Source organism: Mesoplodon densirostris, chromosome 12 (genome assembly GCF_025265405.1).
Source record: "Mesoplodon densirostris isolate mMesDen1 chromosome 12, mMesDen1 primary haplotype, whole genome shotgun sequence".
Classification (NCBI taxonomy): Eukaryota; Metazoa; Chordata; class Mammalia; order Artiodactyla; family Ziphiidae; genus Mesoplodon; species Mesoplodon densirostris.
Window position 1 is genome coordinate 69,908,541 of NC_082672.1, and position 23,017 is coordinate 69,931,557.

General features: G+C 35.6%; 1 protein-coding gene across 1 annotated transcript in view; it reads right to left on the reverse strand.

Moving 5' to 3' along the window:
* ZNF292 (zinc finger protein 292) overlaps positions 1 to 23,017 on the reverse strand; it is an 89,092-nt gene that overhangs the window by 24,904 nt on the left and 41,171 nt on the right. Inside the window, exons 3-6 of the mRNA XM_060114644.1 lie at positions 18,951 to 19,105; positions 18,678 to 18,756; positions 16,259 to 16,394; positions 867 to 1,069 (exon numbers count right to left, since the gene is read on the reverse strand). Coding sequence (XP_059970627.1) covers positions 867 to 1,069; positions 16,259 to 16,394; positions 18,678 to 18,756; positions 18,951 to 19,105 — 573 coding nt within the window. The remainder of the gene's footprint in view (positions 1 to 866; positions 1,070 to 16,258; positions 16,395 to 18,677; positions 18,757 to 18,950; positions 19,106 to 23,017) is intronic.

Sequence of the window (23,017 nt, forward strand, 5' to 3'; positions counted from 1 at the left end):
CCAGCCGCTCCACGGCATGTGGGATCCTCCCGGACCGGGGCACGAACCTGTGTCCCCTGCATCGGCAGGCAGACTCTCAACCACTGCGCCACCAGGTAAGCCCTATTCCCTGTTTTTTGATCAACAACTTTCAATTCTCCTACCCTGTCTCCAACTTCATTTTGGAGTTATGAGTCCTCCAACTGCAAAATTCCCATTTGGATCATGATTCTACTTTTTGAATTCTGTAGTATAAAATACACAAATACATGAATACTATGCTTTATGCCAACTAGAAGTAAAAAAAAAAAAAAAAAAAAAAAAAAACAAAAACCCAGAATCACCTGTCTTACAAAGAAAAAGTTTTACATTAAATATGCAAATAAAATATTTATATATAGATAAATAAAGAGAGAAAGATATATATACAAATATATATATATATATATATATATAGAGAGAGAGAGAGAGAGAGAGAGAGAGAGAGAAAGTATTCCTAGTGGGAAGTCATATAAATTTTTTAAGTTACTTAAATTAGCCAGTTAGAAAAAAATCTGCAAGTATCTTGAAGTCAGGTAAAACTGAAATTAAGGCCCAAACACTAACAAATATAAACATCCTAACTAAATTAAGCTACCACCATCTTTCCCATAATTTAGCCAAGGCAGTTAAAAGAGCCATATTATTTAAAACAGAAGGCAGGTGAAACGTTTATGTGTAACTGAAAGCTGCTTAGAATCACTATGTAAGAGCACACCCCAGATTTAAGACTGACAACAATGGCTTTTCTCTAAGAGAAATGGAGGACGTCAAAGACATTCTAATCTAATTAAAACTTATTTTCTTCACTTTAAAAAATAATTACTAACAAAAGAAAACATACTCACCTCTTCGATTAACTTTTCATTTGGTGATGATGTACAAAGACAGACAAGGTAAGTTTGCTTAAAACTACCTTTTGTACCAATCTCTGGATGGTCAGAACACAGCTTTGCTAGAGCAGTTGCTTGACTTAACTGATCTGTTTTGATTAGATGTTTAATTCTCATATCCAACAAGATGGGACCCTCAAAAGCTAAAAATTCATTCACTTTAAAAAACAAGACATAATAGATTATTAACATTTGGTAATAGTTCATTTGCAATACAAATACTTACAAAGAATATTTTTTTAAAGCACAGAAACTAAAACTCTTTTTTGTTGTTGTTGCAGTTTCCTATTACTCTCAGGCTATCACAAAATACTTGACCTTATAAGCAGAAGGAGTTATGCTGCTAACTTTTTAGAGCTGCATTAAATATTTTTGCCCCTGAAAGTACCATTTACAATGAGGTGAGTTAAATTCCTGATTATAAAAATAATTTTACATTGAATTCTGAAACCCAGTGTTATTAAATTATACTAAATTCTTTTCCCCACAGCATTTATTCTTGAATACCAGGCGTTAGCATTTCTAGAAATTTGCAGTTAGGACATTACACACTTACATGGGAAACCACAAAAGGATGTTTGGATATTCAAGAAGATGAAATTCAGCTAATATTGTGTTCAATACTGTTATTGTATTTTTCATTTTACAAAGGTGAAGTCTATCTTGCCTTAATGAGGGCTGTAGAAAAAATTTAAATATCTACGGAAAAATAAATAAGGGGGTGGGGGTAGTCTGCTGAAAGTTCTGTGGGTTTTTAAAATACCAATCAACAAACCTCAACACTTGCTTAAGACCCACTAATGCATAATAAATTTCTGGTCTGCTGAAATCTTAAATTTCCTAGTGCTTGTTTGATCAACTACAAATAAAAATTTAACTTTTTTTTTGGTGAAGGAGATTTAAAATTTTAACAAATGCAAATTTAAACTTTTCCCTAAGTTTTCTTTACCAGGATGAAAATCGTGTTTAAAAATTTACTTGGTGATGGCTAGCTGGAAACCTCTGGAAGGCTTTCAGTAATAAAGTTTTAAATGCCCTATAAATACTATAAAATACACAGTTTCTCACTTGTGAACAGACTGGAAGACATGTCTAGTGAGTAACTTGTGGGTTAGAAGATGGAAAATAAGAGATGTTCTTCCCTTCTTTAAATATCCTTTGCTACCCTCTAGTACCTTTATTTTTTAGATCTAACAGTACTCCACTATGAAAATACTCTTCTATAAAACAGTATGATTATGGCTCCTCAGTATTAAAACCATGAGCATGTAAGCAATTTAACATAGGATCACAAATTCCATCCTTTTCTTGAAGTCCAGACCTTTGTATCTGCTACCCTCTATTCTTTACACATTAAACTAAACCAAAAAGTATAAAGACAGAACACAGATAAGTAACACTATCTGCATAACCCTCTGGTGCCTCTGATGATATGTCTGACATATACAGGGCATTACTTTTCTTTTTTTAATATGACACGATCCTGGTTAAGACAGTTATATGGCAAATATCTTTTCACAGTTTAGTTCAATGGCCAAAGTAAAATCTGTAAAGATTTTCAATGACAACTTTAAGGAAAGAGAGTTAAAATAAAGTTATTCCGGCTATAAGTCACAGACCTTAAAATACAGCTTGAGTTTCCAGGAAACTCTAGCAATAAAAAGTCTGGGAATTATTTCAAATTCTCCCACAAAAACTCATAATCAACAAACTCTGAAGATCATGGCAAAGACATTATTTAAAGGTGGCAAGTTTTTTAACAAAACTAATGACAATCTTAATAGGAGGAATTTCAAATAGTCCCTAAAATCTCAAAGAGCAGCATGCATAGTTAGAACAATTATACAAAATAATTTCTGTACTAACAAGTATAGCAGAATATATGCTATTATTATACATTCCAAAAACATACTTGTGTGTGTGTGTTTTTAAACAATGGGAAACCTTTGCCACACTTAGGGTAAAACTGATTTCAAAGAAATACAGAATATTAGAGCAGAAGGAACTTTATAGATCATTTTGTCCAGCTCCATCATTTGGCAGATGAGTAAACTGAGGCTCACAGAAGGCAAGTGACTTTCTAGGGTCATAAAGCCAGTTAATGACAGAACCAGGACCAGAATAATGGGGTCTTGCAACTTCCACCTTAACACAGTGGTGTGATGAGAAAAAAATAAAAATTCTTACTTAACTAGTGTGTCTACTAGTTATCAGAACAGCACTACATAGCAGTAAAGAGCTGTGAAGTAGCATTAGCTTTTAAAGGAAAATAATAATGTATTCTGAAGCTCATGTTTCAAACAGATCAAAATTAGATTACATTCAACAATACTCAATTCAGAACTTCCCCCTCAGGGGAGGGAAACTCACTCCCCTCACTTTGCTCCATTTTTCTTTTACTGCTTTCCTTGTCCCAATTCCTCTGTATCTTTCTCTATTTCTCTCTACTCCAGGACATGTTTTCCTTACAGAGTTACAATATCACATCAAAGACTACCAGACTCATGAAAAACGTTTTGTTATCTTTATCCTTGAGTACCTAGTCACATCAAATTTCACTCCCTACCCTGCTTTACCCACCCCCATCCCAGAAAATGAAAAAATACCTTGAATTTTACTTGTGTAGCCTTTTAAATCTATTTTGTCTGTATTTATGTACTTGGGGGAAAAAAGCAGGTTTACTACATTCAAGCCTATCAAGAGCTGGATGACATAAAATGGCAATGTAAATGAATGATATTCAGCCAGTTCAATTAAGAAATAATGGCCTTCTTCCCATAAAATACTACTTACATAATAGTAAAAAAGAAAAACATGGAAGATAATTTTAAATATATTACAATATATAAGTTGAATATTTGTGATAAATCTTTACCCAAATATTAACTGATCATGTGCCATGCACCAAAACTTAGGACTAGGTCCTGGATTCCCCCCCAGAGTGGAGTCAACCTGTTTACTGGGTGTGTATCTCCACACTCAGATTTGGTCACAATTCCCCTTGCAGTATCTCTGGGTAGCTGTTTCACAAGCATCTCAAACTCTGCATACAAAAATCTCTATACCACAGTATGTGGTATCTCAACCCAGAACTAAGAGTTGGCATTAAAGTTGTTCTCTTCTGCCTCCTCCTCATCCTAACCTACAATCCACCATATAATCCTGTCACTTCTAACTCCTAAGTACTCGATTCTATTCATTTTTCTCCATCCCTACGCCAACCACACTCACCCCCACCTCCCAGCCCGAATCACTGATCTATCAGACCACTGTTGCACTCTACTACACCCCACCTCCCAGCCCAAATCACTGATCTATCAGACCACTCTGTTGCACTCTACTACACCCCCACCTCCCAGCCCGAATCACTGATCTATCAGACCACTCTGTTGCACTCTACTACACCCCCACCTCCCAGCCCAAATCACTAATCTAGCAGACCTCTCTGCTGCACTCACTGGTCTTCTGCAGCCACTCTTACTCTTTCCGTCACATCTCCATTAGGACGCAGGGTGCCTTTTCTTTTTCCTAAAGCACACGCTGGACTGTCTTCTCCTAGTTAAAACCCCCAAGTGGTGTCCCTTTGACTTCAAAGGGTAAACTGAAAAATTACCATCATGGCCCACATGAATCTGCATCACCGATTCCTTTTTACAAATACAATTTATATTTTCTCTTAAAATTTATTCAGCAAGATCGATTGGGCAAGAAATAAAAGGCATCCAAACTGGAAAGGAAGAAATAAAATCATCTGATTGCAGATGGCATAACCTTATAGGTAGAAAACCCTAAAGATTCTACCCCCAAAACAAAACACTATTAGAACTAATAAACGAATTTAGCAAAGTTGTAGGACATAAAAATCAAAACACAAAAATAAGTTGCATTTCTATTCATTAACAATGAACAATCTGAAAACGAAATTCAGAAAACAATTCCATTTATAATAGCAACAAAAAGAATAAAGTACTTAGGAATACACCTAACCAAGAGAGTGAAAGACTCGTACACTAAAACCTACAAAACACTGCTAAAAGAAATTAAAGAAGACACAAGTAAATGGAAAGATGCCCATGTTCATGGACTGGAAGACTTAATACTGTTAAGATGTCCAACTACCCAAAGCAATCTACAGATTCTATGTAATCCCAACAAAACTGCAATGGCTATTTTGTAGAGATAGAAAAATTTATCCTAAAATTCATATGGAATCTTAAGGGACCCCAAATAGCCAAAACAATTTTGAAAAAGAACAAAGTTGGAGGTCTCACACTTCCTCACTTCAAATATACTACAAAGCTAATCAAAACTGGCACACAGATAGGCATGTAGGCGATGCAACAGAATAGAAAAAACTCAGAAATAAACCCTCACTATATGGTCAAATAATCTTCAACGAGGTGCCAAGACCACTCAATAGGAAAATGATAGTCTTTTCAACAAATGGTGTTGGGAAAACTGGATATCCACATGCAAGAGAATGAAGCTGGACCCTTATCTTACACCATATAAAAAAACAAACTTGGCCTTCCCTGGTGGTCCAGTGGTTAAGACTCCGTGCTTCCACTGCAGGGGGCGCAAGCTCGATCCCTGGTCGGGGAACTAAGATCCCACATGCCACAAGGTGTGGCCAAAAAAAATAATAAAATTAAAAAACAAACAAACAAACAAAACCTGAAATGAATTAAAGACCTAAATATAAGACCCAAAACTATAAAATTCCTAGAAGAAAACAATGGGGAAAAGCATCAAGATACTGGATTTGACAATGATTTATTGGATATGATAAGAAGGTATAAACAACAACAACAAAAAAAACAAATGAGACTACATCAAAGTTAACTTTTACATATCAAAGGACAGAAGCAACAGAGTGAAAAGGCAACCTACAGAATAGGAGAAAATATATGCACATCATATATCTGATAAGGGGTTAATGTCCAGAATATATAAAGAACTCCTACAACTCAATGACAACAAAAATCAAATAATCCAATTGAAAATGGGCAAAGGATCTGAAGAGACATTTCTCTGAAGATGATATACAAATGGCCAACAAGCATATGAAAAAATGCTCAACGTCACTAATCACCAGAGAAATACAAACCAAAGCTACGAGATATCACTTCACAGCCAAAAGAATGGCTATTATCAAAAACAAAACAAAACAAAAAAACAGAAAGTGTTGGTGAGGATGTGGAGGAATTAGAACCTTTGTACACTATTGACAGGATTATAAAAGGATGCAACCTCTAAGGAAAACAGTCTACAAGTTCCTCAGAAAATTAGAAATAGAACTACCATGTGGTCCAGCTATCCCACTTCTGATTATGTACACAAAAGAAGTGAAAGGAGGGTCTCAGAGAGATATCTGCACTCCCATGTTCATAGCAGCACTACTCACAAGGGCCAAGAGGCAGAAGCAATCCAATGTCCATCAGTAGATAAATGGATAAACAAATGTGGTATATACATATGATGCAGTATTATTCACCTTTAAAAAAGAAGGAAATCCTGTCACATGCTACAACACAGTTGAATCTCGAGGACATTATGCTAAGTGAAATAAGCCACTCACAAAAACGTAAATACAGTATGATTCCACTTATATGACGTATCTAAAGTAGTCAAAATCATAGAAACAAAAAGTAGAATGTTGATTAACCAGGGGCTGGGAGTGAAGGATGGGGAAAGGGGGGAGTTGTTGTTTAAAACAGGGCTTAATTTTGCAAGATGAAAAAAGTTTTGGAGATCTGTTTCAAAACATTATGAACATACTTAACACTACTGAACTGTACACTTCGAAATGATTAAATGGTACATTTTATGTTGTTTTTTTACCACAAGAAAAAAAAGCATTAAAAATCAATTCAGCATTGTTAGACAAAAAAATCCAAATTCAGAAATTTAATAAAAACATAACACTTTAAGCTCTACATCAGTGGATGTACAATTATCTTGACTTCTAAAAAGTACTAATGCCTGGGGCTCAAACCCAGAGACTCTAAATTAATTGGTCTGTGGTAGGCCTCCAGCACTGGTATGTCTAAAAACTCTCCAGGCGATTTAAGCACTGCCAGGATTAAGAAACACTGCTCTAAGGTAACTATATTTCAGTGTTCAAATTACCAGTTAGGGATAGTCTTAATCTTCACCTGACCTCACCTTTTCCTGGAAGAACAAGCTACCTATACAAGAAATAGAATTTTCACTTGAACATTTCAGAATTTCTTAAATCATGTTGCTTGCATTGTCATTAAGTCTGAAACATTATGATCATAACTGATTCTTTGACATGACTGATATAAATCAGAATTTTTAAACATTAAAAAAATGTTCCATGATATAGATGGACCTAGTAAATATGTAACCCTAAAATTTGTGTGAAATAAGATTTAATTATTACTATTACATTTAATTAAATTCTGACAACTTTATCCATGTAACATCATTATGAAATACACTCATTACAACAGAAATAATGAATTTTTCTAGGATGTTTAGAAAAGCCAATGAGTGTATGTTTTAAAATCATTTTTAGTAAAAATAAAATCTTGGTGGTCACCATATTATATCTCATTATGTAATAGTAGAATATTATTAAGGTTAACAAAATGCAAAATAAAGCATCAGCCTGAAATGGGAGAGTGAACACTTTCACAATTTTACTGCAGTTAAGTTCTATCAGCTTAATTCTATCCAGAGTCACTGATCCTCAATGATCTAAGGGTTATACACAAGTAAAACCTAAATACAAGGCAACCTAATTTAGCAGTGATTTTTAAAAATAAAATCTAAAATGCTCCACTGATTTATTTTTTATAACAAGGTCAGTTAAGAGCAAAAGGGAGAGACAAGGCAAAAAAAAAAAAAAAAAAGACAACCAAATAGAAACAAGTTAAGAAAACTGTATTTCTTAGAGTACTAAATGTATATAGTCTATAAGGTGTTCTTTTTAGTGACTTTCTATAAGACATGTCCTAACACACACAAAAAATCCGTCAACAGATTTAAGTCTAGGTCTCAAAATCACCCCTTTTGGTATTCTCTACATAGACAGGTAAAGATATAAACACACACATGAAAAATATAGGAAAAGTATCAATGCGCAAAAGAACTGGAGATTTACTATTAGAAAACATTTGTTCTCCCCTCCCATCTCTTCTCCCTTTAAAATATAATTACATTTTACGTATGTTAATATCAGGTAAACCTAGCAGCGCTTTTTCCCTGCTCATTTTAAAATGCAAAGTTTATTACTGAAAAAAAGACTTATTTTCTCACAAAGCTCTGGAGGATTTATAAGTACTGTGGAAAAGCTGAAGCTTTAGAAATTTCCTTTGAAAACCAAGGGGTTCAAAAAAAAAGAGAGAACCATAGGGCTTAGGATTCAACAAAGAACTGGCAAGCTGATAAAAATACAATTTATGCCATTGCAAATTATTCCAAAATAGAAGTGGAAGGGAAAGGGCTGACGGAATTCAGTGTGACTGTTAATAGGGAGCTCTTTCGGAGCTTAGATTTTACAATAATGACATATACAAAAGAAGGAAAAGCAGCAGGCTCAGGACCAAGGATGCGTGCACCGGGACTGTCAGCACCTGGTACGAACCTATGCAAGCTAAAACTCAAGATGACCCCTAGTTCACCAAAAGGGTTGAATGTAATCAAATTGGTGGAGATGGGTAACTTCTTCAGAAGGACCTGCTCCTTGGGTTTGATTATGTATTATTTATGATGACAGAGAAAAAGAGGATTCCTTTATTCTTATGGTGCTTCTGATAATAAGCTTTACATTGAAAAGGTAGAACAAATGTAATCAAATTGGTGGAGATGGGTAACTTCTTCAGAAGGACCTGCTCCTTGGGTTTGATTATGTATTATTTATGATGACAGAGAAAAAGAGGATTCCTTTATTCTTATGGTGCTTCTGATAATAAGCTTTACATTGAAAAGGTAGAACAAACAATGGAGAAAATGGAAATAGATGGGAAGATGTAATTTTCAAAATGGGGCTTAAGGTACATTTTGCAAACTGTAGACTAGAGGAATAGATATATTCCTAAGAGTCTCAAAATTAATATATTAAAAACATGGCTTGTGAGTGGTCAGGAAAAAAAGCATGACTGTTAAAGAGCCAAGACAGATTCATCAAACATAAATTAGGTTACATTTTTATAAAGTTAACTCAAAATGTATCACAGACCCAAATATAAAATGCAAGACTATAAAACTTCTAGGAGAAAACAGGAGAAAAATCTATATGACCTTGGGTTTGGTAATTATTTTTAGATAAAACACCAAAAGCACAATCTATGAAAGAAAAAAATGATAAGTTGGACTTTATTAAAATTTAAAACTTCTGCTCTCTGAAGGGCACTGTAAAGAAAAAAGACAAGCCACGGAGTAAACCGAATATATCTGCAAAACTCCTATCTGCTCAAGGACTTGTGTCAAAATATAACAAAGAACTGTGACTCAACAATAAGAAAACATGGATGGACCTAGAGATTGTCATACTGAGTAAAGTAAGTCAGAGAAAGACAAATATCGATGGATACCCTTATATGTGGAATCTAAAAAAATAGTACAAGTGAACCTATTTACAAAACAGAAACAGAGTGACAGATGTAGAAAACAAACTTATGGTTACCAAGGGGGAAAGGGAGAGCAGTGATAAATTGGGAGATTGGGAGCGACATGTACACACTACTATATATAAAATAGATAATAAGAACCCAATGTATAGTACAGGGAACTGTATTCAATACTCTGTAATGACCTATATGGGAAAAGAATCTAAAAAAGAGTGGATATATGTATAACTGATTCACTTTGCTGTACAGTAGAAACTAACACAACATTGTAAATCAACTATACTCCAATAAAAATTTTTAAAAAATACAACACAATGAAAAAGTAGGCAGAAGATATAAACAGATGCCTCTCCCAAGAAGATATACAGATGGCAAATATTCATGTGAAAAGATGTGCAGTATCACTTGTCAGTACAGAAACACAAATTAAAACAACAATGGGATATCACTACACACCCATTAAAATGGCTAAAATTCCCAAAATAGACAACACCAACTGCCAGTGAGAATGTAGAGCAACATGCAGAATGGTACAGTTTGGCAGTTTCTTACAAAGCAAAACATAGTCTTACCACATGACCTAGCAATCTTACTCCTAGGTATTTACCCAACTGATGTGAAAATTTATGTTAACACAAGAACTTGCATGCCAATGTTTATAGCAGTTTTATTCATAAATGCCCCAAACCGGCAGCAAACAAGATGTCCTTTAATAGGTGAATGGATAAACGAACTACAGTACATGCACACAATGGAATACTATTCAGCAATAAAAAGGAATGACCTATTAAGCCACACAAAGACACAGATGAATGTTACATGCATACTGCTAAGTGAAAGAAGCTAGACTGAAAAGTCTACAATTATATGACAATCTCGAAAGAGCAATACTATAGAGATAGTAAGTGGATCAGTAGTTGTCAGGTGTTCTGGAGAGGGTTGAATCGGTGAAGCACAGTTAATTTTTTTTAGGGCAGTGAAACTATTCTGTATGATACTGTAATGGCGGATACACGATACTATGCATTGGTCAAAACCCATAGAACTTTACAGCATGAATAGGACTCAAGGTATGCAAATTAAAAAAAGATATTTAGACGGTTGGGAAGCCCAGGATAGAATGTAGAATATGGCAAAAGAATCTGTCTTACAAATGTAATGAAAGAACTTCACTGAAAGAGGTGGGAAAATGGGGTGCTCACCTAACTTTGGATGAGTGGAGTCAGCAAGAATAATGGAAAGAGGGACTGTACCCACGGGGGTAGAGGTTATCAATTCTGAAACCACTATACATGTATACTAGGACTGATTAAGTATATGGATGGCCAATGGTAAGAGAAGTAAGTCTGAAAAGGCTACATACTGTATGATTCCAATTATATGACATTCTATTGAAGTGAGAGGTTACAGGTAAGCAAGAAGAGAAGGCTAGAATGATCCATGTGATACAGATTAGAGTTGCAGACATCAGTATAAACTCTCACATTTAGTTTACTATAGATACAGCTGGTTACACACAGAAACATTTATAGATATGTGTACATACACAGATTAGTTATACTTACATATATTTTCTTACTTTGTCTGCTGAGAGGTCCTAGAGGCAATGACATCTCAGTAGCAATGAGCACACCCAATTACCAGGTCTTGGTTTCTAATATCAATACTATTCTCCAATAAAAGGAACTAGGGTTCCTTGGAGAAATAGCCGATTCTAGGATTAGGGCAGGAAATAGGCACAATAAGCCTGGAGCATCTTGTAGTGCCAGAAAACAAGGAAGTACTCAAACAAAAAACATAACTTACAATGATGGGGTATGTCAAAGGGACACAGAAGTTAACTCAAAGAGTTCTTGGGGGCCAAAGCTGAACTATTTGAGCAACAAAATAAAGTAGTATTGGATTATCACCAAAGTATAAAAAAAAATATTCATGAGTCCGTATTGACTAAAGAGATAGACAGATATGGAAGAAAAGACAAATCTCCTGTGGAGAACTCCAAATAATCTGTGTAGACACTGCCTCCTCTAGGAGGTGGAGCTTAACTCTCCACCTCTTAAGTGTGGGCTGTACAAGGTAACTTCTTTCCCAAGAGTACAGCATGCAAAGAGGGGTAAAAAGCAATTTCACAGTGGAGAAACCTGACAAACACACTGCCTCAGCCAGGTGACCAAGGTTAACACCAACAGTGAGAAATCATGTTGATTATGTGTACCTTTAGTATGATGTGATGACAATGGCACTGTACCTCTGTGATCTTTCTCCCCCAGACCCATAAGCCCAGTTCTAATCATGAGAGCAACATCAGACAAATCCCAATTGAGGGGATACAAAATACCTGACCAGTACTCCTCAAAACTGTCAAGGTCATCAAAAACAAGGAAAGTCTGAAAAACTGTCACAGCCAAGAGGAGCCTAAGGAGATATGACAACTAAATGTAATATGGTATCCTGGGGGGATCCTGGAACAGAAGAAGGACATTAGGTAAAAACTAAGGAAATGGGGCTTCCCTGGTGGCGCAGTGGTTGGGAGACCGCCTGCCGATGCAGGGGTTATGGGTTCGTGCCCCGGTCCAGGAAGATCCCACATGCCGCGGAGCAGCTAGGCCCGTGAGCCATGGCCGCTGAGCCTGCGCGTCTGGAGCCTGTGCTCCGCAATGGGAGAGGCCACAGCAGTGAGAGGCCCGCGTACAGCAAAAAAAAAAAAAAAAAAAACCTAAGGAAATGTGAATAAGGTATGGACTTTACTCAGTAACAAAGTATTGATATTGGTTTATTAATCGTAACAAATGTATCATGCTAATGTAAGATATTAACAGTTGGGAAAAATGGTTGTGGATTATTTGGAAACTTCACAATTTTTCTGTAAATCTAAAACTATTCTAAAAGAGTTCATTTAAAAATTAATTAGGTCAGACTAACTTCAATATTAAACAATCTTACTTAATACAACTCTAGCCAAGTACCTCTTGTGGTCTTTCATCAAATCCTGATAGACAAAAAGGAGAGCCATGGACCAGACATAAGGAAATAGGTGAATTTGATGAAACAACCATAATCAAACAGCACTGGCTAAAAGACTGAAGGCAAGCAAGAAAATTTCTGTAAGTATCCCATAGGGTAGGTTTTTGGATATGACCTTTTTAATGGTTATTATCAAGAACCTGGATGCCGGGCTTCCCTGGTGGCGCAGTGGTTAAGAATCCACCCACCAGTGCAGGGGACACGGGTTCGATTCCTGGCCCGGGAAGATCCCACATGCCATGGAGCAACTAAGCCCGTGCATCACAACTACTGAGCCTGCGCTCTACAGCCCACGTGCCACAACTACTGAAGCCCACGCTCCGCAATGAGAGAAGCCACCGCAACAAGAAGCCCGTGCACTGCAACGAAGAGTAGCCCCCGCTCGCCACAACCAGAGAAAGCCCGCACACAGCAACGAAGAGACAACACAGCCAAAAATAAAAATAAATAATACAATTTAAAAAAAAAAAGAACCTGGATGCCAACAGAGTGTATGCTAATAAGATCTGCTTAAACAGGGAAGGACAAAAATCTTGAATTAACAAAATCAACATTTTTAAATGATATTGACAAGGTGCAGAGGCAGAATGGATCTAACACAGTGAAATTAAAAAGAAAAAAAAGACCTTTTTGTGTGCCAAAACACAACATATAAAATGTAAATAATTTAAGAGTTTTGTTTTTAAATTTTTGTGATTTTAGTAACCTCGTTGAGTTGTGAGAATAAGGCCACCCATAAAGGTAACGTCATCTTAAGTAACACTAAGATGAAGGGGATGAGAGTCCCAATGACTTCAGAGCCTGCCAGATAGCATTTGGGGTACACATAAGTTTTGAGAATTACACATGAATGAGAACAACAAACAAAATGCACTAAAAGGTCAGGAATCATGACTGTAGATTTAAAATAATGCCACACCAGGACGGCTTTTAGTCTTTAGAATAAAAAAAGGCTAAGTGTGGACATGATGACGATCCATAAGCATCTCAACTGCTATGGCATGAAAGAGGGATTTGTACTTTGTTAGGTATGGCTTTAGGGGTAGCACTAGATCCAAAGGATGGCAACTCTGAGACTGTAGTTTTTCACAATTTACACAATGAAGATTATCTAATAGCAGGCTATGAATGGACTGAATTACATAGTTACCATTCTCCAGAAGTCTTCAAGCAAAGGCCCATTTATTTATCAGTGATGTTTTAGAAGGGAGTTAAAATTGGGTAAAAAATAAATGGGCATTCAGTGCCTTTCCAATTCTGAGATGATAACTAAAGAAAAGCAAAAGTAATATGTAAGCCTAAAGATCCTGTGATATTCAATGGACATCTACTTGAATATGCTGATTTAGTTATTAGAGTTATCTTATTCTAGGATACTAAAAGCTTAAGGTGAAACCAGCACTTTTAATTTAGTCCCACACACCCTCAGTCCCTAAATCAAAGAGCATTTCTTGGTTTATCTGGGCTTTAGTAGTTCTAAAATTAGTCAATAAGAATTATTTAAAACAAATCAAGATTAAGTGGATCATCTACTGTTCAAATAGTACATCAAACCTTCAAAGGCTTTGCTATAAACAAACTAATGAGCACAGCTTATTACGGTGTGCTGATTACTGTCTGAGCTCTAGCTCTTCTCATCAAACTTGCTATAGGCTAGTGTAGGTTAGACCAAGGGGCTGGATATATCATATACAAAGTTAAAAGTTCCACATGCTGTAGAAGCATCCAATTTGAAAATATAAGTTACTATGTATGTGTAAAATGTTAATTCCGTCAAGTTTTTCAAAGGAGGAAATAAACATACACTTCTAGTCTATGTGATTCCCCACAGAATAACTCCCATCAAAGAAGTATTCTAAATAATGGAGAACCAAGTAAAGATTACGGCTGCAGAGTCTCTCAGTCATGTAACATCTCTCTGGTTGCTTCACGAGTTGTATGGAAGTCTGGCTACCTACAGTCCATCTGTTATTGCAGAAACTCCTTTTGCCTGCACAGTCCAAATTATCCCAGTAGCTATGCCATGTGAAGACCATGGAATAAAGCAGCACAGAGACGGGCAAAGACATTTGTTAACAGAAACAATGTTAGGCACATTTAAACAAATAAGGAAACTGAGCACATATTCTTTTAAGGTAAATTTTAAATCTCTGCTAAAGTAAAGGTTCCATTTTCCTGCATTAGCATATGTGTGAGTTTGGCAAAAGACAGTCTTCAGGAAGCAACAACAGAAAAAAGGATTTAATTATTTAAGCTAGGTGCCATTGTATTTTATCAGGCTGGGTGCAACGTGGCATAATATAAACAGGAGAGAAGCTGGGGCCTCACTTCAATGCCTGGCTCCGCCTCACATCACTGACAACGTGATGTAGAAAAGACAACTCATCTTTCTGAGCCTCCATTGTCTCACCTGTAAAATAGGGACGATAAAGATCTCAGTTTTCCCCCAGGATCATTGTGAAGGCTAAATGAAACCAGGCACATAAAAGCACATTTCAAACTGTAAGGAACTATACAATGCAATTTGATATTATTATTAATATATTGTATGTCCAATATTTCCAAAGCTGAGAAGACTAAAAAGTATAATTTGGTTAAAGGAATAAAAACATGGTGGTGGTAATATATTGCAAATAAAAAACTAATATGCCAAATGCAAAACAACCTCTAAGATTCTCAACTTTTAAATGTTGTTGTTGTCGCTCTTATTTTAAATAATGAGGGTCTGAGAACAATGTAGCTAATCTGTGGATATACACAAAGGAAGGGAGGTAATAAAAATAAACTTTTGGTGAAAACTAAGAAACAGATAACACTGCTAAAACTATCCAGAAATGGGAAAAAATGTTACGAGGGGAGTCAGGTAGGAACAACCAGCTTGAAGAGAAGTTTTGAGATTAGCTGAGAAGCCTTTTGGTAAATATCAAAGTACCAGAAGAGTTAACAATGAACGTACACTCCTTTCTCAGAGCCTTCAGAAAGTGCTATCGCTAGCAAAATACCTAGAGTTTGCCATCAATCAACAAGAAAACATCAATAAACAATGGAAGAAGCTTATTTACTTCTCTAAATACCTTGGGAAAACTTGGGGTGAAATCTGGGCACTTTCCTAAATAATCTCAAGAAAAGTACCAAAGACAATAATTGTGATCTTCTTCGTAGCACATACAATTTTTGAATTCTGAACATTAAGTGTTACACATATTAGTGATTTAGCCATCTAATTCTGATAGGCTACCTGCCAGTTTGAGTTTGACTGGGATCTTTGTTGCCTAAGCTCATACAATAATAACAAAGCAGGATAAAGTAAGTCTGAGAAAAAAGCTGTTTGAGAAAGAGTACTAATCTCAGAAGATTTGAGAGTTCCCGCATTAATTTCTTATTCTGAGGAAAATCATTTCACTACCCTGTTTCTGCTTCTCCATCTGTCAAATAAGTTAGTTATCAAATATAAGCTAGATTGCCACCTGTCAGGATGTTACAGAGGGAATTCCTCTGATAAAACAATGTTGAGAAAAAGCTGTTACTCTAAGATTATATAATCCTATAAACACATCTTCCCCCAATAAAAAAAAGGTGAAGGGCCTCAAGCACCTCATATAAAATTTAATTAAATGGTTCTTCTTGGAATATCTTGAGATGAATTATATCAAAACAATTTTAAGTACTTATTTCTAGTCTAATGATTCTTTTTTTTTTTCTCTCTCTGCTCTCTAGAAAATTTACCTTTATCCTTATCCAATGGTTCCTGGGAAAGAATAGTGCACAGTACCGGGTTTTTCCACACCCCAGTCTCTTGAGCTAGAGTAGCTAAAAAATGCAATTCACAGCTGCCATTCTCCATCAGCTTTTCATGAGCTACCTATAAATATTAAATAAACATCCAAAGAATTACAACAGATTTTCAAAAGCAAGCTTATCAGGCTTTAAATATAATACTAAACTTTTGAAAAATAAGACTTTTATCTTAAAATTTTCATGTCACATTACAACGTGCTGAATCCTTTACTTCTGATTTTTAAAGATGAATCTCAAGGATAAGAATTATATTAATTATAAATTTTAAATAAATAAAATGTATTTCTAGAGATAAGTTCGTATTATTTTCTCCCCAAAATCTAAACCGAGAGCAAAGTTATTTCTCAAGGAAGCTATTAGAGTATCCATAGCATGAAAGACCTTACACGTTTTTATATCCTGCGTTAGTAAAAAATTTTCCAAAAAACCTTCTACTATTAACAAATGACAAATCTGCATCAAGGCCTAAGTGACAACTTGTATACACATATTTCAATAAAAGGGACTTATGAAAAGAAAACAACTAAATGTACGATTTTTCATTTATTCACGACATAGCCTTACAATATCCTATTAAAGCTGACACTGAACCTTGCTTACTTGTTGTTTCCAAGTGTTCATGCAATTAGCATATTCTTCAGGTCACAAAAGACCAATAGTTTTAACTCAATTCAGAAAATGTTTATTGAGAATTTCTATGGGCAAAGTACCAAGGAAGAGAGCAACTAGTCCCTGCGTTTATGGGGCTTATCCTCTAGTGGGGTAAAGAGATGCTTAAAAACAGTTAAAACACAGGCAAAATAAAACAAATGCTGTTAAGCAGGTATAAAATAAGCCCGAGGAAGCTCTGAAATGAAAGCAATGTGTCATGGAAACTCTTAAAGCTGCACGCTGTGTTTGTATAAAAAGTCTATTCCTCAAAACCATAAAAATCTCACTGAACAAGTTCAAGTGCTTTAAGAAATTTTCTTTGAGCAACTGCTGAGAGCTCCATACTGGAATTTAAAGAGTTATTTCCTCCTCATTAAACCATATGAAAAAGTATCAAGTAGTGCTATTGTTTCAAAAAAGAAAGTTGAAAAGGTTTACCTTATGTTGACAAACAAAATTAATACGAGGAATTCAGTATTATATTTGTATATAAACTATTTATATAATTAATTCTGTGGTAGAGTGTATCTGAGTGCCAAACAATGAAAAAAAGTTCTGAGATAATCATTTACCTAAAAATAACCACTTGCTGGGAAAAAAAACCTAAGACAAAAGTTACTGATATGCTGAAGTACAAATTGCATGATCAAAAAGTTAGCTGCAATGTGACAAACACGACAAGACACTTTCAACAGTTATTAAGTATCTACCTACTACGTGTAAAACTCTATGTTGAATCCTTTGGAATAAAGATATGAATCCTATCGTCAAGAATTTTGCACTTGATGTAATTTTAATATTTAATATTAAAATAGGAAAGTTGATTTCTCTGCCTAGCTATAGTTTATTTCACATGCTTCTAAAATTTGAGACTAATCCTCTTTTAATATCTCTTCTATGGAAAAACATAAGGCCAAAAGATATTTTAAGAACTCTGGCTAGAGGAATAGAGAGACAACTATACTTTTTGAGACTAGTTGGCAGGAACATTCTTTTTAACTAACCAATTAATCAAACTTTACTTGAAGCTATAAAATATCCAGCACAATCTAGTGCTTAACAAAATTTAACATTCTTGAAATACTGCAAAACAACTAAGTGATAAACTATGTAGTACTTTTATAAGTAGAATAACAGCCCTAAGTAACAGAGATAAAGCATGTGTTTTCAGATATAGGAGAAAAAGTATGGACTATGGAGTAAAGAATCTTGGTTCAAATAACTACTCTGATATTAGCTATACAAGTTTGGGCAGATAAATATTTTAGAGTTGAGCCTCAGTTTCCTCACCTTTAAAATGGGAAAAACATACCTACCCCCACAAAGTTTTCATAAGGATTAAATGAGATATGTTAAATTCTTATAAAGCATATTGCAATTTTCAACAATTAGTTAAACTGTTTCTAAATACAAATGAGGGCATTTTCTTTTGTGTTCCCTTACTGCTCTGGCAAAGTTCTAATTATCTGATCTTAAAGAACAGTGCAATATTCAACCAATCTACTTAAATGTATATATTCATTTAGCAAACATCTACTGAGCACTGACTATATGCAAGACATTAATGTTAATAAGAGCAGCAATTAATGTTTGTCATTACTTAAATCATTTAAAGTTTAACCAAATAATTTATTAAGAATAAAGAAAATCGCCATAAAATATACCTATATTAAATCTAATAGGTAAATATTCTCACCTGCACCAGTGTCTGAAATTGTTCCCACTGTTTATCAGATAACTCAACAGGCAGACACAGTAAAAGGTCAACACAGCTTCTAAAAAACAAAAAGTTGGTAAGGATACAAATAATTACTAAAATTCAAAGTAAAATAAGATGAATAATTCTAATATCATCAGTAGACTGTCCATACCTAATCTATTTAAAATTAAACTATCATAAGATGTGAGATACAGAGTTAAAAACAAAAAAGCTAAATCTAATTTTTTATTTACTCAAAGGTCTACTCACAATGCCAAGCGTTCCAGAACCAACGTTACATTTTCACATTCAGAGGTAAGATAAGGTCGGGCTTTAACATAACTTTGGATAGCCACTGTGTATACCTCCAATAAAGGTAAAGGATCTTCTGAAGTTTTCCATTTCTCTGCATATTCAAGGAGTGTCTGTTTGGAAGGAATAATAAAAAGTATTCAAAGTAAATAAATATACATATTGATTAATCAACGGTTCTTCTTTCCTCCCTAAGAAATTTTGAGAAATAACTTTTATTTATAAAAACAAAAAGCTTACACTGATTAAAATATTAAAAGTAATAAAGCCGTAATCTTATTTCCAGCAGCTCTTTGTAGGAGACAAGATTAGTGTTAATTCATCTAACAATAGCATTTTTTCATAAAGTTTGGTTTTAAATAGTGAAAGCATTATCTCCTCACTTTCCAAGTCAAAATCCACACTTTCGCCCACAAATTTCTAAGATTTAAAAGTTATTTTAAAAAGAAGACACCTGGGCAAGTAATACTTGACCAGGCCTGCAGTGAAGAATTTCAAATATTTATGTGTTCTATTTTTCATGCAAGGAACATAAAATTCAACACCTAACAATAAATTAACCACATACTGTCAGAAAAGACATGTAATTTTTTCAGTTAATAAAAAATAATAGTACATAGTATATTACTGGTTTTTATGATGAGCTTTATCACTAAAAATATCTAAAGATGTTCAACACACATAAAATCACTATTAAAGATATTAAAGAATGATTATAAGGTCAAGAAATTTTAAAGTGCTTGGTTTTTGTTTTTTAAAATTTATTTATTTTATTTATTTTCATTTTTGGCTGCGTTGGGTCTTCATTGCTGCGCGCGGGCTTTCTCTAGTTGCGGCGAGAGGGGGCTACTCTCTGTTGCTGTGTGCGGGCTTCCCACTGTGGTGGCTTCTCTTGTTGCCGAGCACGGGCTCTAGGTGTGCGGGCTTCAGTAGTTTTGGCTTGCAGGCTCAGTAGTTGTGGTTTGCGGGCTCTAGAGTACAAGCTCAGTAGTTGTGGTGCACAGGCATAGCTGCTCCGCGACATGTGGGATCTTCCCAGACCAAGCCTGGAACCCGTGACCCCTGCATCGGCAGGTGGACTCTCAACCACCGCGCCACCAGGGAAGCCCAAGTGCTTGTTTTTTACAATAAAAAACTCTTCACCAGGAAAAACAAAATGCTGTTTATCCTACAGAATGAAGAGATGGAAGAAACTGGCAACAGTAAACAGACACCTATGCGTTCTACAACTACTAACATTGTGAGTTACTAAAAACTATCTAAAAGGTTCTACTATTATGCTAAACGAAGTAGAACTCTAATAAAATGTTTTTAGAATATAAAAAACTGCCACAATTAGTCTTTCTCACTCTTCAAGGTTTAAGACTCAACAACATGTGGCAAATTCAGGTGTTATTTCCTAGAAAAGAGGTATCCTGAAGGAAAACTCCATAAGGCCTTGCTTGTATTCTCTCGCATACAGAAGCAGCTTTCTACAAATGCTCAGGTAGGAAAGTAGGAAGGGAGGAAGGGAGGAAGGTAGGAAGGAAGGAATTATATTCTACTATCAGACACTCAAAAGAAAACACTTATTACCTTCTCCTCTCTACAACCCTCTAACTACTAGAAGTAGTAAGTGATCAAAGAGAATATGGAAGAAAAGAAGGATAGAAAAGGTAATCTGGTAAATTAAGAGCAACATAATAACAACTTACTTTCTGAGTAGTCATATATTCATAAACCCTGACTCTCTCCAAGATGGACAGAAGTGTAGGTGACTTGAAGGCCCAGTACTTGCAACTGGCATCTGAAGTAAGGGCAGTCTTGTGGGACTGAGCCCTTTAACCTGTGGAGTCTGAGCTTACTGAAATGTGGGGACACCTATTTGGTGTTGGAGAGTTTGAGAAGAGGTACTGGAAAAAACACCATGTGTTTGGTGTCAGCAGTGCAAATATCTCTCAACAGGACTTAGGAAAATCGAAACAAAACCTACCAACTGAAGGGAAGAATCTGCATTCTGGAATTGTTTTGTGATTATCCCTCTACTTCTAGGAATAAAACTGGTGATATGATGGAGGATGACCTCACTCACATCTTCAAGGTTTTTGGAATTAACACCAACTATGCATACAATTCTTACTTTAGCTAGCACCCGTCTTTCTACATAAAGTCATTAAATATTATCTTCCTTTTTCTGGAAAAAGAAGCTTCGGCGTCTAGGCAATTTCATGCCTGGCCAATGTACCCAATCTCACATGAGTTCAATTGAAAGCTTAGGTTTCCCCTATTAGTTCTCTTGCAGTAATGAATCAATTTCCCATAATAGTTTTAGTTTTTCCTGAAAAAAAAATACCGTACTGATTTCCAAAAAGCTTTTGAAATTATAAGCTTCTTCCTTTCTTGTCTCCCAACACCCCCCAAAAAAACCCTAAAAAAAATCACATATATCTACATGTATGTACATATATCTACATTTTACCCAAGGTCTACATTTCTTGATATGTCTAGCTCTGCAAAGGGTACTTATACATTACTTCTTTCCTTTATATACTTGAGTTCTACTGTCCTCAGGTGAAAAAGTTTTTCTTGTTTTTTTGTTTTTTCTACTAAATTTATTTATTTATTTAATTTTGGCTGTATTGGGTCTTCGTTGCTGCACACGGGCTTTCTCTAGTTATGGTGAGCAGAGGCTACTCTTCGTTGTGGTGTGTGGGCTTCTCATTGCAGTGGCTTCTCTTCTTGTGGAGCATGGGCTCTAGGCATGCGGGCTTCAGTAGTTGTGATGCGAGGGCTCAGTAGTTGTGGCTCACGGGCTCTAGAGTACAGGCTCAGTAGTTGTGGTGCACGGGCTTAGTTGCTCCGCGGCATGTGGGATCTTCCCGGACCAGGGCTCGGACCCGTATCCCCTGCATTGGCAGGTGGATTCCTAACCACTGCGCCACCAGGGAAGTCCAAAAAAGTTTTTAAACTTATCTTTAATTATAATCAAAGATGAGCTCTTTTGGGTATAACAGAGTCTGAACTGATGAGAAAAATAACTGACAAGCCACAGAATGTGAGAACCATAAAGCAACTTAAAAATGATATACTTTCACCTCATTTTATAGATGAGGAAAGAGGAAGAGAAAGCAGATTCTGGTGAAAAGCAGACCTTTTAGGTGGCTTTTTAACAGTCTGGGTGGTTTTTTAACAGTCTGGGAATAATGTAACTAGGGAAAGGCTAGAAGAAAAGGATCACAGCAGATTTTAAGATATGGTAGGAAAAAGAAAACTAATGGCATGCTCATACTGATTACATATAGGAGAATAAGTTTAAAAGTTGGGTTAAATATCTATTTTTATAAAGGTATGAGTTGATATTCATAACCAGTAAGTGTATTGATAGTAGAGCTTCCCTTGTTTCTCAAGACGCTAAGATTAGTAGAACCACTGTGAAACTGGAAGCATTCCCAACATGACTAGTTAATAAATTATGCTTTCTTCAACTAAAAAAGTTACTTATTTATATCTACTACCTTAATCTATACAAAGGCTTTCAGGCAGGAATTCCAGAACAATCAGACTCATATTTTTTACACAGAATCAGAACAGACCTTCAAGATCACTTAATTCTGTTTTACGAAGTCCAGTGACCTGCAACTCGAATAGTAACTGAATTGGCAATCAGCAAAGCCAGGCAGCCTCCTCACTCTCTGTGAAACATTCTGTCCACTACAAACACTGTTTGTGGTAATGTCACAACTATAAATCTGTAGATTACTTTATTACTTCAATTATTCCTCATAACTCTATGAGGTTATGTACTATTTATCTAGTTTGCCAGCCATAGTAGAATTAGATAACTTGACCTCTTTCTTGGTTAAGCTTATATTATTTCATAAGCTTATGAAAGTAAGAAAATCCAACTCAAAGCAGCAAAAACAATAAGGTTTCCCACATAATAAGAGATTAAGAGGAAGAGCAAGTTCTGGGATTGGTTAGTTTAGCGGCTCAACCTCTTCAAGGACCACCTCTGCCTTCACTCTGCCGTCCTCAGGTGGTGCCCC